At 33.4% G+C, this 17,788-nt stretch overlaps 1 protein-coding gene across 9 annotated transcripts in view; it reads right to left on the reverse strand.

Moving 5' to 3' along the window:
- SNTG1 (syntrophin gamma 1) overlaps nucleotides 1-17,788 on the reverse strand; it is a 344,915-nt gene that overhangs the window by 13,822 nt on the left and 313,305 nt on the right. For 8 of the 9 annotated variants that reach the window (XM_071804126.1, XM_071804127.1, XM_065832962.2 and 5 more), the window contains 2 exons: nucleotides 12,693-12,785; nucleotides 1,491-1,601 (listed from right to left, as the gene is read on the reverse strand). In XM_071804126.1, the coding sequence (XP_071660227.1) occupies nucleotides 1,491-1,601; nucleotides 12,693-12,785 (204 nt within the window). Of the gene's footprint in view, nucleotides 1-1,490; nucleotides 1,602-11,021; nucleotides 11,113-12,692; nucleotides 12,786-17,788 lie in introns of those variants that run through there. The other variant, XM_071804128.1, reaches the window with a different exon arrangement.

Genomic DNA, 17,788 nt, shown 5'->3' on the forward strand with positions numbered 1-17,788 from the left:
TATTATTATTATTATTATTATTATTATTATTAATTTAGAATTAAACATGTATTCTAGTTTTACTGAAAAAAAGGAAATGTTTTCCTATTCATGGATTCCAATGAGATCATCCTCACAACATCAAGTTATGTTTTCTGACTAGAGATTAAAAGAATTCTGTACTATTAAAACAATACTTGAAAAAAATTGGAAGTAAGAAAACATTATCTTTGAGACATGGCAGAACATGAAGGTATTGAAATCCACAGTGCACCACATTACATTACTGTTGATTTAATGGGAGCTTTTACATACCTTCATTGCACTGAGTACAACATTTAAAATCAAGTAAATAGCTGTTAGGTAGAAAATAATTAATACTAAGCATAAAGAGACATCCAGGAATGAAAAATAGCTGCTTAATGTAGTTATTTCCATTTAAACTCACAACTGCCCCAAATACAATGCTTTTTTTCCTCTACATACTTTATTATCCTGTCCATATTTAGCTCTTCTAGATAACTATTTATTTAACCATTTCCTTTTTGCTCATGAAACTGTATTGTTATCATATTCACTCAGCAATTTTCTCTTGGACCAGTCAGGAAAAATGGTATAGCAAGACTTAAAGAAGGCCAAGAAAACAGTGTTTAGGTTTATACAAAAGTTGGGATTCTAGTCAAAAAGACCTTTAATTTAGACTCGAAGGCACTTCCAGTTATCAAAGACCCTGGGAGATCACTTCTTACATACATTAAATGCCCTGTTCTCAAAACACATATATCAAACTAAGCATACATCTCTCAGGGTTATTCTATTTATAAATGAACTTTTGTATCAAAAATACAACTGTAAACACAACTTTTCTGATTTTGAATAAGACACAGACATGAAACTTCAATCTTGTAAGAGAATATGTGTTTAATACACACTTTCGCTATGAGAAATAAAAGCAGATTTTAGACCTTTGCTGGGATTTGTCTCTAGGTTGACTTAATTACATATTTTGCACAATTTCTTCACATAAAGTGAAAAACAAGGCATTCAAACTCTCAGCCAGCTTTATAAAAATGATGAAGAGGAGAGCTGACAAACATGCCTAAAAACGTATGTGGCAAGTTATTTTTTAATTATTATTTATAAATGTAATTACACCTTGCAAAATACTTTAAGCTAGCAAAAATCCAAGCAGTTGACTCCTTTTTCTTTTCTTGGAATTTCTTTGGTTTTCTTTGCATTCTTTGGCTTTGTACATTGATGTGATACTTCTAAGTAATTTAGTTTAATTTACTCCTCCATTCCTCTAGCTGCTTTGATAACTGCTTTCAATGTACATTGCCTTTATTAAAAAGAAAAAACAAAACAAAACCCCCGAACAAACAAACAAACAAAACACACACATTAAAAAAAAAAAAAAACACCAACAAACCAACCAACCAACCGAAAAACATACAACTCTCCCCGCCCCCAAAAAGCAGCCCCCCCCGCCCCAAACGATGTGTTGTTTTTACCTTTGCTTCAATTTGTTTAGTATCTTGGTTTTGGAACAAAAATTTTATTTTGCTCTTCCCATCATCTGAAGAACCTTTGAGCTGGGAAAACTTGTACCTCCAAAGTACAGCCTAGAGGAAAAGTAAACAAAACAAAACAAAAACACATTAAAAAACATACACAAGCAAGCCAGTGTAGATACAATTGAAAATTGTATTTAATTAAATCAATTCAGTGTCATGTGGTCTGATGTTCCTTTGATGATATGAATTTATTATACTTTGGCAGTGTCTGATTCAGATCTGTCAGATGACATTTGTGAAATTTACTCTGCAATTCTTTTATCTATATTTAATCCCAATTAGGAAAAAGGTAGGATTAGTAAATTCAATGTCATGAAAAAAAGTAAATATTTTTTTTCTCTGACAATCCATGGATTTCCTACTCCATCTGAAGTGGAAATCTGTTGTAGAAGTCCTCTCTTTTTCTTTCCACATTAAAAAAGCTAGTTGTATTAACATAATGGACATATAAAATTAAAAACAAATATATATTTTTAAATTATAAAATAACAAAAGCACACCCTGTAATGAGCAGTGATTTTGAGTTTACTTATGAGAACTCTCATAAGGAATTTGAGCAGATCATTAATTCTAAGGGTATCACTGGCCACTCATGTAATTATATTATGAATTACATTGTGTCTTGTTGAAAAAAAAAAAGACAGATTGCTCTACAGAATAAACATGCAATTAAAATTTACAGTTGGTTAGTAAAAGATCTTCTAATACTTTTTAGATATATCTAATGGTGACTTGTGTAGAAAAAATACATTTCATACTGCTTTGCTCAAAATTGGAAAAGAGCTACTTTTTTTAAGTCTTTTTAGCCTCACTTAACGACATCTTCCCCCTTCCCATATTTTGAAGCACTGATATTTTTCATTGTGATTTCAGTAGTATTTTACATAATTATAATGCCATCGTCAATCACATTGTGTTGTTACTTTGAGAAGACGTTAATTTCACATGCACTGGACAATACAGGAACTTATGGAAAGAAGTGCTGTTCCATTTCTTTTGTCTAAGGATTTGTAAATGACTATCTCTCAGTGGCAGAGGACAACACTTCTATCTGTGCCCTTTGTCTATATCTATGAATGATTTAGTATCTACTTGAAATTAAACAGAACACAAGGGAGGTCAAATTTTTAACTGTCTTAAAGCTATGCAGGTCCCTTTGCTTCAGGATGTGTTGATATCTTCATGTTAATGAGCTGGCAACAATCTTTAACCTGCATCAAGCTAAATAGTTAGTTGTGTTTGTGTTAGTAACTTGAAGAGGAAAAAGAACCAAAAGGAAAGTATTTTAACTGTATATAGTAGACAAAGCAAGCGTTAAAATTATTTTCCCGCAAATTCTTTATATATTTGATCCTTCCAGGTAAAAAAAACCTAATCTCAGTACCACTTTCATTCTCTGTGTGCATGTGAAAGGTGAGTTCCCATCTATCGTAAACAGAGGTAAGGACATTCTGTTTCAGGTAAACTATAGGAATTTGGCAATTTGTGCGAAACTATCATATTTGTTCCAAATGCCGTCTCCCTGAGCCCACCAATCTGTGCTACAGAAAATAGAGTAGCTTTTCTCATCTCTAAGTGTGTACCATTCCTTTCACCTTGTTTGATCAATGATGCTTACTTATGTCCTGTAGATAGTGAGTTAAAACAAAACAAACCAAACCAGTATAGCATACAGGTGGCCAAACTTCCTACTTATATTTTAAACTCCTCTTTTTATAGACCTATGTAACTCAAGTAATCTTGTCAGAAGATCAAGACAATTGCTTTTCTAGAGGAACAGGAAATCTAATTAAGCATGTCATTTCCTAGATGAGAGATGCAAAGGGCATTGATGGTCTCTTTATCTCGGGAAAACAACAATAAAAAAAATGAGCTGTCATTTTTCTCTTCTTTGATGATGTATGGGTAGGCCAGGAGAGAGGTACAGTAGTAACAAGGACTCTTAGATGGGCAGGCAAAATCCCGTGATACCTGTTCTTATTCCCACTCAGATTAATTTTGAGTGAAGATGGAGAATGTACAGGATTGCAGTACTTCAGCATTTCCCATGCAGTTTTGCCACTCTTTTCATTCCCACTCAGAGGAAAGAGAATGACAGTCACACCACATCACTGGCATGATTGTAGAACACACTTCAGTTTATGCATAACGTCACTTTTGGGGAGTCCTGTTTAGCAATGACTCTTACTTAAGTTGATTGCAATTCAGGTCTATAGTGTGGAGGGGATGAAATCCTTCTTGAGACTAATCCCAACAAGACTGCACTTCTTCCAGCAGGACATTGTGGTTTCCTGTGTTCTGGGTGTTGGTTTTATTTGTTTGTTTGTTTTTGTTTGGTTTTGGGTTGTTGTTTTTTTTTTCTTTTAATGTTCATTACTGTGAACTGTTCATTACTGTGAACTGTTCGTTACGCAGTGAACAGGGACCAGAGCTCATGGTGCCAAAGCAGAGAGAAAAAGCAAGACCTATTCACCTAAGCACCCAGTTTCATAGAGGTGTGTAATTGCGGCAGTTATATAGACACATGAGAGAATTTCACATATTGTTATCTTCGATGTTCCTATGGGCTGACTTCATGGCCACAGTGCTTGCTGTGGTGACTGTTCTGAATTCTAATTTTAAAGGCTAATTCTCCTGTACTAGGAACAGACATCTTTTGGGTCACTGGTCTATATCATTGCCAAAGCCAAGTGAATCATTTTTCCATGTTTTCTTGTATAATCCTTAGTAACTGTGTATAACCAGAATCACTGAGAATATTTTACAGCATTATATGCAGCATTTTTAGGAAGCAGTAAATTTTTGTTTGTCCAAAATTAGATTTGACAGATGGACCAGGTAGCAATTCCTTTTGAAGTGCAAATTGCAAACAAATTCAAAAAGTTTCTGTGGTAGATGCTGGAATCAGCTACTCCCAAGGACCCTGATATGCTTCTCAAGTCAAGGCACACAACCTTATCATACCTTCATGGAAGACCAAGGGGAGAACTCAGTATGCAGTACCTACTGTCTTTAAAAAGGAACTCTCAATCCATGAGTAGAGATAGAACTTGTGAATAACAGCAAGTAGTCCAATTTAGAAACTGGTGACCAAGTTAATAGCATATACTGAAACTACCACTGGCTTCATAATTTGCATACATCTGCTGTGGTCAAGGAAATCCTAACATAATTACTATATGTACAATGCATAACATTGAGAACAACCAATAAGATATATATTCTTTTCTCAATTATTATTCACAGATCACTTAGGTTGTGTTTTACATTTTATAACATGTAATAAAGTTAACTTCAAAGAATATCAGAATGTAATGCAAACAAATAAACAGTGCAGACAAGTCAACAAATTAGATTTAAGACTTCTCTGGAGATTATATTATATTATTGCAATTACAAGTCACCAAAAAATGAAATCCTGGCTTCACTAAAATTAATAGGATTTTTTTTTCCTTTGACATATGTGGGACCAAGATTCTCCAAAACTTTTTAATGAGAAATATTTTATTTATAAGTAATCATCTGGGACTCATTTGTTCTAGTCTTTGTAACTAAATTACTGACTATTATCTTCTGCTAGTGTTGATTTGCTATAATTACCCACGAATGCTCTCTGCTTGCATATTTCATTTTATAGATGAGATGTAAATGCAATACATAAATGGCACATGGAAGAAAAGATACTGACTTCAGTACCTGTAATATTTTGCTGATGTTCGTCACAGTAACACAAATCAAGAAAGTTATATTGTTTCTATTCTTAGCACTAGTGCTAAATCTAGAAGAAATATTCTGCAAAGGACCTTAGAGAATATTTTCAAAATTATATCATATATCAGTTTACTATTCATTTCTGTTATTTCAGAATACTAGACTAAACTACATACAATGTTGATGAAATTTTTTTCCTGATAGTGCAATGAAAACAAGATCACTTCCCATCTAGATAATGCTTTCAGAAAAGTGACAATGTATCATAATTATCTTAGTTTAGGGTATGACTGAGAGCATAGGTTAAGGTTTTGTTTTGTTTTGTGTCTTACCATATGCTAAGGAATATGCATAGAAATATGAGTGTCTGACTAATCCAAGGGTCTGTCATAGCTATAGGATTTAACAAGGATATACTGGGCATTTTGCATCAACATTAGGAAAGAAAAGCTGTATTTTGTCAACTTGAGAGTCTCCTACCAGAAAAGAATTAATTTGTGTCTTATGGCTTCAGTGATGAACTATCTTAAATTCATTATTAAACAGTCTTGCCTCTTCTATATTGGATTATGCACTGCGGATCAATTCTGTTATTGTAAAAAGACCATTTATGCTTAAGGAACTTGTGAAATAGTGTTTGCACCACATACTTTAATGGCATCATTTTACTTGCCAGTGCATATCACTAAATACCGGTTTTCTTTATACTTTCAATAATATAGGGTTTGCTACATAATAGTAAAAGAAACTGGGTTTTTGGTAGGATACTTGGAAAAAAGCTCAAAGTCTGTCATTGTTTTATAATTATTAGACAGCTCCATGTCAGATCACCTGTAAATGGCGGAGAAAATAAAGAAACCATCTTTGTTAAGGAAAGAATGTCAGAGGTCACTTTTCAAATATTAATTTCAAGGAAGCACTTTGTTGTCTTTTCCACCGCATCTTCAAAAACATGTAGTTGCATGTTTTCCAACACAGTTTCCTTTATTCTTGATACTCTGACTGATAAAATAATTCTTCTGTTTAGCTTTTTAAGGTATTTTTTTTACCATATACATTACGGAATTATGCTAAATTTCAACTGACACCTTTGGAGCTAATGTTGTCATCTGACTAACAAGTGATACTCCTACAAGTCAAACTAAATCAAGAGCAGATGCCTTGTAGGTCCTTATTTTCAAGACTAGAGGTAATTGGGTCTTTGGGCACCTGGGATACACCTTAATTTGGTTGTTTGTCTCACACCTAATTGAGAAGGATTGCATTCTTTCAAAGTGACGCTTTATCCATACTGATAGCAGCAATAGGGAACTAAGCAGGATTGAAATCTTGTTCATGCTCGGTTCTACTGTGTTACTGGTCTCTGGAGAGTGTTTTACTACAAAAGAATTATAGTTCAAGACAATTTCCTTTGTCAACTGTTGTAACTTTATAACTGTAAAGAGAAAGACAGGAGAGGACACAGAAGATACAGAACAAAAATGAGAAAGGAAAAAAGCAAGAAAATCAGCCCTGAATAAAATAACTCTTCTTGTCCATTACTGAAGTTACATTGATTGTTAAAAGACTACTGTTTACTTGCTTAGTACTGATGGATAACCTACTAACATTTGTTTGTTTCTAGCCACAATACATAAGACTGTACAAACCATGCTCGATGGTTTATATGAAAGTTATAGTAGTTATCTGTTCAACATTTCCGATTCTAAGCAAGGAATAACTATATGTTCACAAGAGTTACATTATTAAATTTCCACCCCAAAGTGAGTCTGGTTTCCTTCTGCCTTCCCTATTAATGAACTTTGGATATCAGGGTTTTTTTTACGTGCTGTTTTATTGCATTATGCTTGAAGACGACATGTTGTATGAAGAGAGAGACCTCAATGCATTTATCCCTAGAAGCACGGAGTTTGTTCCTGAACAAATTAAGAGCAATTCCATTCTGTGTTATTTAGTAGCCTTTTAGTATTAAAAACAAATTAAATATATTGTAATGCTATTTCTTGTTTACAATGTATTCTCTTTTTTGATGAAATGTGCAGGTTGTCCATGAGAGAACAGGTGATAGGTGCATTGAGCTCTGTTGATATGCACCTTATGGGCCATTACGGAGGTTTTTGTTGCCTTGTTCTAGAATCATCATATAATTCAGCAGCACTTTATTTTCAGTCCTTTAAGGGATGATTATTTTCTCTTCTGGCAAATATATATTTTTGACTGCTGCTTTAAGGAGCAGTAAATTTGATGGAGTACTGACATAGCACTTTGTACAGTTAGGTATATTGCAATGTACACTCACACATATCCATACATGTATTATTCATACAAGTTATGATGCAAATATACATTATAGAAAATAATTGTAATGAATATGTCAGTATAAACGGAAACATATATAACATACATACGTCCATGTATATACACCCATACACATCTACACTTGAAGAGCATATTTTTTTTTGTTAGACTCATGTTAAAAATAAGTTATTGAATGTAACTTGAGTAAATACTTTTATACATTGGATCACTTTCAGAATAGTAGATAGAAAAGCTTCTGCACACATCTTGTTATGCTTCTTAATCTATCAGTCTCCATCCTTAATTCTTAAGGTGGCTACACAGGCCACAAAAGCTTATTTATAAATGCTTACCATGATATCTGTATATGCCTATACTAACATAAATCATCCACAAAAGAGCTATATTTGCTCATTAAAACATTGATGTCTATATAATAGCAAATGTTAGAGAAATCATAGAATAATAGAATGATTTGGGTTGCAAAAGACCTTAAAGAATATCTGGTTCCAACTCCCCTGCCATGGGCAGAGACACCTTCCACTAGATCAGGTGGCTCAAAGCCCCATCCAGCCTGGCCCTGAACACTGAGTTGCTGTGCTGTAATTGTACAGGATTTAGGAAAAATGTTTTCCCCAGTAGACATTGATACACAATGCTACAAATATGACCTGGGGTAAAATATGGTTTATAACTTCTAACACTGCAACAGAAATTTTTACATATTTTTGGAATTTTCATAATTAAACCAAAACAAAACAGCATTTAGAATCTGAAACATCTCAAAAGAAAAATTATGTCTGGAGTGGAGGCTGTGTAATAAGACACATTGTAATGGAAGGGCTAACTCAACAGAATCTGTAAAAAAATCAGGCAGCCAAGAGAAAAGTATTCTCAAAGACTAATTAAATTCACTTTTAGGAGAACACCAGCAAGAAAGAAAGAGGGAAGGTCAATATAAGGATGTACAGACATCTTGTATTTCAAATAATGCAAATGAAATTGCTTTAAAGTTGGTGGACATTTTTTGAAGAAGTCACCAGTGGAAGAGATGCTATGGGGACACTCACCAATGATCAGATTTAAATTTCCATGTACGCAAATGAAGAACTACATGAGAGAAACTAGTCATTGGCCTATATGTTGCAGTTCTCTTTCAAGCTACACATCATTAATTAAAAAAAAAAAAAAAAGACACTTGCACTGGAGCTTTGGCTCCAGAAAGTGCTGCAGAAGAACAAGAACACAAGTACACATGTTGCTACCTTTTAATGTGCAGGGAAAGAAATTATTGTCTGTCTGTAATTACATTTGGTAGTTTAAAAACTGTTCAGCTGAACTAAGAAATATTTTCTGAAATGTTGGAGGAAGCAGATGTAACTAGGCAGTCTTAAAAATTGTTCATTCTTCCTTCAGGAAGTCACAATGGTTTATTACAAAGCAACATACCAAATGCTCAAATTACAAACTGCAGTTGGCTGTAAGAGCTATCCATCAGAAAATGAATAAGAGAAAGCCGGGGATATGCAGCAGAAACAGCTATGATTTATGTCAGTGCAGTTATAATCACATCACAGCACATATTTGTTCTGAAGAACTTGGTTTAATACTTTGTATACTGGCATTTATCATAGGTCTGTGCAGACACAGAAACAACATTTTTATCGAAATACAATATGTTTGACTTGAAATACATTTAGCACAGATGACAGCTTTTAGCTACTAATTTCGGCTTGCAATTTCAATGTACATGGTTGTGTGTTATATAAACATTAAATGACAGTAAACAAGGAAACAAGCCACACAGAGTTGTACAGCTTTTGACTGGAAACCATAAGCATAATGGGAGTCATTACCCTCTATAAACTCATTTACGAGCACTCGTAGTGAGTTTGAGTTTTAGAACATTTGTCACATTTTGACTGCAATTTGTCAGGAATGTTGGAAAAAACCCTATTAACTTGAAATGTAAGAGGGAAAAAAAATTTAATTATTGTTTGATTGCTTAAGTAACTTGAATATGGGAATAGCTGAACAACTGTTAAAATAATGAGTTGAAGAACTTGGCTTTACTTCAGTTTATCAGTGATCATTCATTACTGAAAATAGTTCATAGTTAGTTCAGTAATGATTAAGAAAGAAAACTTCTAATACCATGAACACCGTGCTAAGTATAAAATAGACATCAATTTACTGAAGACCTAGATTAGAAGATTTAGATTAGATATAAAAAAAGAAATTTTTTTATGACGAGGGTGTTGAAGCACTTGAACAGGTTGCCCAGAGACTTTACCCCACCCCTGGAAGTGTTCAAAGCCAGGTTAGATGAGACTTTGAGCCATCTGACCTAGTGAAAGGTGTCCCTGCTCAGGGCAGAGCAGTTGGAACTACATCTTATGTAGTGAAAGAGGTATAACTGCTATTGTCAGCAAACATGTTAACATGCTTTGTTGGTAGGTACATTTTGTGAATGATGAAATCCATGACTGAAGAAAATTTCTGTACTACAATGACTTTGAAAGACTTTTGAAATACTGATCATAAAAATTCTTAAAATTTATAAAGAATTATATTTAAATATTTTTAATGAACGGTATGACATTTTAAATAGCGTTTTCATCTTTAATACTGAGTTTGTTAATTCATGTGACAGTTTCTAGGACTTCTGTAGAGTCTTAATGCACAAATGTATGTGTAAATATTCATAAGATATAGGTAATTTAACTTAAATTTTATTCGTGTTTTCCTTGTCCTACAAACTGATTTCCTTTTTTTATTGTTTTCTCAGACTTTGAACTCTTGATTTATAGAAACTCCTTCATTAGGTGGAGAAATAAGATTTTTCATTTTTTGTGGCTAAACACTTCTAGTTTATGTTTTAGTTTATGAGAGTATAGTAATATTGTTGAAGAATATTACCAGCCTAAATACAACCTACACCTGCCATTGTCATAATGAAGATATTTGAACAAATTTTTGACTCAAAGAATGGTGACCTTTATCTTTATGTAAAATGATGGAGAATAGATAATGGTTTTCCTATTTAGGCATCCATTAAAATGTGTTTTGACAATTTAAACTATAGCAGTCATTGGCAATGTACTACATGGCATTATATAGTATTGTTTCTTTTCTCTTCTTCTTTTATGTTTTAAAAACTCCATTTGTGGATGTCTGATTTGTAAGTGAGGTGAAAAAAAAAAAAAAAGGCCTTGTCTTCATACTTCATATTATGTTTGCAATGGGTTTTACAGCCTCAGTTATTGCTATTCATTTTTTTTCTCAAATTTCCAATGTACAGCTTCTCCACGGCTAATGAATGGATTAGTATGTGCATGTCTCTGGTATGCATGCCATCTAATAGATCAGGCATTTTTAACACAGTGTCTTTATCTTAAAATGTACTCTCTGCTTGCCTGGTTTTCTGTATCAAAGAAAATGGAAACAAACCCTTAAGCCTTCAGGATTCTTCCTATACGGACTCCTGAGCTTTATCAGCATGTCCCTTTCTCCATTCTTCTCCATACTTGGAATATTTTTCTGCTCTTTGCTATGAAAGAAAAAAAAAAAAAAAAAGCCCACCTCTTTGTGAGGGCAAAGAAGAATCTATTGTAATATTGTTCACCAAGATGAGGTCTCCAGAAATTTTGTACAAGTGGAAAGGCATAGTGACTAGTTTGAGAAAGTAAGACAGTGAAGTTATATCTCTACTAGAGCTTTTTTTCTATATCTGGAAATCTGCCATACATGTTCTATGGACACACCAAAAGAGTACTATATGCTTCAGCCAATGTAATGTGTATGAATGCAGTTGTGCTTGTACTTTCCTACGTGAAATTCGGTGTGTGCTTGTACTGCAGAAAATGGCTTTGAGGGAGTCTGAAGTCTTTTGAGAATCAGAGATATTCAAGAGCTTTGAAAGAGATGCAAATCACCTTTATACAAAAGGACTGCCAGATTATTATTGGAGCATGGGGGGAAACTTACACATTTTTTTCTGAGCCACTGCATTTTAATTCTGTTTAACTGATATTTTGTGTAATACATTCTAAGTTGACAATCATGTATTTCACTGATGAATCATACAAGACTATTTGCTTAATAAAAATAAATATGTATACACAAGTATTTGAACTTCATATTCACCACACTTTGTGCAAAAAAAAAACCAAAAACAAACAGTGGAATGAAGTAGGAAGTATAAAAGGGTTCTGATTAGTAGAGTAATGTGTTGGGAAGGGTTGACTTAAGACAGAGGATAGGAGTATATTCTGGAGAGAAAAAGGAATTTTCAGTAATTGCTGGTGGCAACCTTCACCTATATCATCTCAAAGGAAAACAGATGCTGAAGAGAAGTGCAACTCAGAAAAATTATTTCATGTTCTTCCGTAACAGCAGTGTCAAGTAGTAACAATAAAGCCTGCAGCAAGTACTGTTCCATTTTCAGACTGACTCTCACACCTGCTTACATTTTAGTACTTCTTAGCAATTATTGTAAATGCAAACATGCATAGGCACTCAAAGATTTTACTGAGATTTGGACCTGCATTAATATAATCTGGAAATGGATGCAATTGACGTAGCAAACTATTTCATCAAGTGCACTGAGCTTTTTTAACACTGATGGGAAAAACATAAGACATACAGACTATGGCTGATTTATCTTTTCACAGACACCTGAACTAAAATATCTAAAACATAGACTAGGAATTTCTGTAAAAATACACACTCCCACCCATGAAACAGGAGAAGAAAAAGTCAAGTTCTTGTCAAAGCTCACAGATCAGCCTGAACCAAGAAGATTGTTTCCTCTCAAAAGCAAAGATGTGCTAGCTAAAGAAACATCAAACTGAGTCACTCTGGGCTTCCATGTGAAGTTAAAGAATGAAGACCTGATGCCTGTTTCAGATTGATGTTGGTATTGACTTGTCAATAACAAGCACATCACAGAATACAACTTTTCACACCATTTAGAAATAATTTCTGAGTTCAAACTAAAGCAGGAGAGATTTGACATGAGATGATCTCTGGTGAAAATACGTACATTGTAAGGATGTACTACTTATCACAAAATATAAGAAATAAAGACAAATAATAATAAAATGATGACAACAAGTCTTAGAATTTTACCTTTGTGGCAGCATCAAAACAGACAAAGCCCATGCTAAAGTCAATGGTAAGTCCCATAAGATGACTCTCCAAAACACAAGCATATGTCTTGCACTGTAAAAAAAAAAAAAAAAAAATCAGAGAAGGTAGTTATCACAGAACACATTTCTTCGATTTCTTTCCAGGACCAGTATTTCTGTCTTTATTCTAATGCTTATATCTATATTATTATCAGAAATAAGTCATTTGTATGTAAATGGGCCAACTGATTGCCAGCGTATTTCAAATCAAAATATGTATATCAGTGATGAAGTTTTCTAAGTATTGTAAAAAGAGGCTTTGCTTCTGTTAGAGAAAAAATAAATCAGAATCAGAATTGCCCCAGTGGTTTACCAATGACAACTGCTATAAGGGAGGTTTCAATATTTTCAGAGTCCTGTATTTGTTTTGGAACCCTGTAACATCCTTTAACATTAATATATTCATTTAGCTTTTTAGAAAAAAATCAAGGCATCTGTAAAATATCTCTTTGGTATGCTGTCTACTGTAGTTTTGTGTTGTTCTAAATCTCAGCAAAAAAGGTAGTATTTCATATCATTTAGCAAGTGATACAATCATATGAAATAGCTTTTTTCTTCAGCTAGTGGACCAATACTTCTCAAAGTTTTCTATGAGAAATGTTGAAATCTTGAAAGACTTTCTCATTCTATGATTTTTTAAATTGATGCATCTATATATTTCCATAACATCATACTTCAATACATGCTGTGAGACATCTATTAATTTCATTTTCAGGATCAAAAAAATGCTGTGTCTCAAGGCTAACTTCAGATACAAAATGACAAACTTGTCTTTTTCATCACAAGATATATTAAAAAGTTAAAACATTTCTAAATCTGATCTAAGTTCTTTAAAGAAAATATTCTTATTTTATAGAAATTTTACCCTCCATATTAAATGAAATATGTGTTCTTAAAATGTTGCTATAGCCACTAAATATACCAAATGAGAACAAAGATCTATAATGCACCAAAGAACTAAAATATAAATTGTAAAATGGACACAATGTAAGTTACTAAGTTATCAATGTTACAAAAGTATGTATTATTACTTTTAGCATTTGATTATCAAAGATTAATCAGATGTCTTTACTTATACATTCTTTGGGTGGGATTTTTGGATTCCTAATGGTCTTACCCAGGACATGGGAAGCTGAAAAGCTCATTAACAGACATTGTAATGTAGGAAAACGGAAAAGTTCATAGCTACATAGTTTCTTTGATAATTTTAAGTTTTACTCTCTCACACTTCAATATAGATGTATTTTCTGGAATTGGAATATTTGTGTGAACTTCTTTAATCGACCAAATTAAGTCTCAACTACATACAAGCAGTTGCTGGATAACCTCTGTGTACACACCTTTGAGTTCTACAATCCAGGTTTCAAATACACTGATATCCATCACCGAAGCTGAAGAACGTCCTCTGATAGATGTCAGTGGGGCACAAGTCCAGCATTTAAGCCAGTCTATAGACAAAGCATGGTCATCTATAGCTCAGAAGTAAAAACAATCCATGACACATGCCTTACACGACGATTTTGCATTATTGCTCAGTAATGGTAAATCATATGTTATTCTGTGATCCACAAAAGGTGTTGAAAAGCTATAAGTGTCTGTCAGTAAATGAAAAGTTTCCTACTGTTGCTGTTGAGATGGAAAACAGTGACTGGTCTATTTTTGCAGCTTCCAACACTGAAAGAACTTTATGTACTTCACTACATGTATAAAATCTTAATTCATGAACCTTGTAATTTTTAATTACAAAATCAGTGATTCAGTGGTGTGGTGTTGCAGTCATATGGTATTTGTGTTTATACTAGCAAATAAAAGTGGCTTATTTTCGGAGCAGCTACACCATAAAACTACTATGAATATGTAAACTTTGATCGTAAATTGGTGTTGTTAGGAAAGGAGACAATACTGCCTTTGGCAACATCTCATTAGTAGAGCAAAAAAGTGTAAAGTAATATATTTCACAATGAATTAATGAATTTACATATGCAAAAATGTTCAGGTTTTGTCTGCAAAGCAGAAACTGTATGGTTTTGTAGAATTATCTTGCTAATTTCCTACAAGATGCAAACTACATTTTTATTTCTAGAGCTCCAAGATATCTAGAACAGACATAGAGCCTTTACTGAGAATTAAAATTTGGCAAGGAGACAGTATCTCAAATTTAAAATATATATTGCTAACTAATTCATCTGACTTCCCACCTCAACACCAGAGATCAACCTACCATGCACAATGCAGCACCACACTGAGCTGGCACAGCTACCTTTAGAACAGTACTGCCTAAGCACAGCTCTGTGCCTGAGCCAGTTAGCCTAAATGAGAAGTTAAGATCTATGAGAAGGAGGTTCAGCCTTGGTTCTATGCTGCACTGTAAAAACAACCTGCTTCCTAGACTGAAAGCTCTTTCTGCAAGCTGGTGCGCAGTTTGTGAAGAAATACAATCTAGTTCAGCTCAATGTGGCTATCAACAGGTAGAAACTGCATTGTAAGGTGCAAACCATCAGTGAAGCAGCAGATTCTTTACTTACATTGAAGACTAGCCTATGCCCTCAGACTATATATTCATTAATGTTCAAAACAATCAACAGAAGAACAAAATGTGAGAATAACAGAAGGATCTCTTTTATTAACATTTTTGCTTCTTTGGGGAAGAGTGTTCCTTGCTTTCTGCATGTGTTGTATGCACTTGCATACGACTGATCACAGGGCAGAGTAGGAATATGAGCTTTCAGACAGTCATAAACTCTGTTAAGACTTTTCTTGTCTTTATTTTATTTAATTCATCTTTTAATTCAGGCATTTGGAGAAAACAAAACCGTATACATTCTCCCCAGGAGACTTGATAATTCAAAATTTCTTACACATTTAACAAATACTTTAAATCATTAAAAGTGACTGTTAATATATACTGTGGATGCTTAGCTTCAGTTGCTGATTTCTCAAATATAGCTCATGAAAACCATGTGAAAACTGAATAACCCCACTCCCAAAAGAAGCAGAAGATATTTCAGCACTCATTTCACGTTCTCACAGAATACAGAATTTTGAATTTGGTTTATGAATAATTCAGCTGGTCAGGCAGAGGCCAAAGGAAACAACCCAAGGTATTATATTCCTCAGACTCTACTTCCTCAATACAAGTGGTTTAAATTATGGAAAGAACGATACATTGTAGATCTAGTGTAAGCCATCTCTGAATCTAAGGGAAAGAAGACTACAAGTCCAAGATCTAAGACTTTCAAACTCAGATTCCACTTCAACGGAGACAAAAGTTAAAGTACTGTAACACAAAGCAGCTTACACAATGGTCCTTAGACTAGGGAACAAGCAATACAAACAAGAAGTACAGCAAGAAAAAAAGTCACAACGGAAGCAGTGAAAAAATTAGCGTGAAGTAGCAGAAACACAAAGGGAACCTGACAATCATATATAATTGCTCATCATTATGGAAGCTATTGTCATCTCAGATTTTTACTATAACAATGCTGTGAGATGGTATGGAGAAACTAACTAAAATGTGAATGTTACACACCATAATGGCACCACTACAAACAGTAATACATATGATTGCCTAACTACTATCAGCTTTATTGGCTCTTCTCTAACATATTTCAGTCCTAGGAAAAAAAACCTGCCTAATTCATGTTTTAGATGTATCTCTGGAAGAAGCTATGAATTAGGCTTAAACAGAATTTATTACATATTTACAGTGAGGTGCTTTAAAATATTTTAATTTGTGATATATTCTTTAGAATCACATCAGAATAGAGCCCTGAATAAACTTTCACAGAGGCTAATGTCAATTTATGCTGGTACTGGTATTATTTGTATGATGATGTAACACTACACAACACATTTGAATAATTTTAAATGGCAGTTTTAAACTGCAGTTATATTTTCAAAATTATACAATTTAATAGCAAGACAAACCTGCACACAGCTGTGTTATAAGTCACATGAAATGTGAATATTCTGGTGAATATGATTGCATAAACAAAATTTTAGTAAAAATGTACAGCTGATATTTTGATATTGAACTTGTCACCCTTTTTTCTCACTGAACAATGAAAGAACTCACTGGAGACAAATTATACCAATACTTAGTCAAACCAGATTTTATCCAAATGTGCAAACTGGTGGATGAAAGTAACAGATTGATGAAAGAAAAGTGAGGATGCCAAGACCAGTTATATTAAAAATTATTCTTTTTTTTTTCTTTTTCTTTTCACAAACTGAGATATAGAGAGTCAAGAAAATAGAGAAAAAATGGTTAAATCATAAACGTGAGTTTCACAATAATCTATCAAACGAAACCTGTTTGTCCACTTTCACAAATTTGCTAAAATCAATCAGTCTCAGGAAATCATCACTTTGAGTTCATAATTGCTATTCTGAACATCACTAGAATGAAAAGAAAGGTGAAAAGGTTAAGATTATTAAGGAAGTTATTTTGGGGAAACATGGAAGCAGTTTTGAATAAATGTAATTCTAAAATCCCAGAGAAAAAATCTGAACTAGAAATTAATCAATATTAGAGAAGAAGAAATATGAAGTGATTTCTGGGCTAAAAGTTATTCAAGAAAAATGCCGTATACTCTTTTACTTACAGCATAGTATTAATTCAACAAACAATGCAGCTGCCAGTTATATGAGAAAGACAAAACATCTTCAACTATTTAGTAGAAGAGGACATATATTTTGCAATTTTTATATAGAAAAAATTACACTTGCATTTTTCAGCATTACAATCAGGGTTCAAAAGATAAGAATAGCTCCTGTAAAAGGTATCAGAGTGCATGAACTTAAAGATAAAAGTTGAACCTTTTTCTACTTTTACTCTTCCAACAAAGGTAGTATACATTAAAACTTACAGCAGTGTAGTTTTCGTATAATGGATCATGATTAGTACATACTAATTCCATCTGCATGTATTGGTTTATAGGTCAGAAGAGGCCTAATATATAACTAACTCACAGTCTATGTAAAGAAAAAAACTGTCAGAGCTTGTGTTCCCAAGAGAATGCAGAAGCTGAGTATAGG

The sequence above is a fragment of the Patagioenas fasciata genome, chromosome 2 (assembly GCF_037038585.1).
Source record: "Patagioenas fasciata isolate bPatFas1 chromosome 2, bPatFas1.hap1, whole genome shotgun sequence".
In the NCBI taxonomy this organism is placed as follows: domain Eukaryota; kingdom Metazoa; phylum Chordata; class Aves; order Columbiformes; family Columbidae; genus Patagioenas; species Patagioenas fasciata.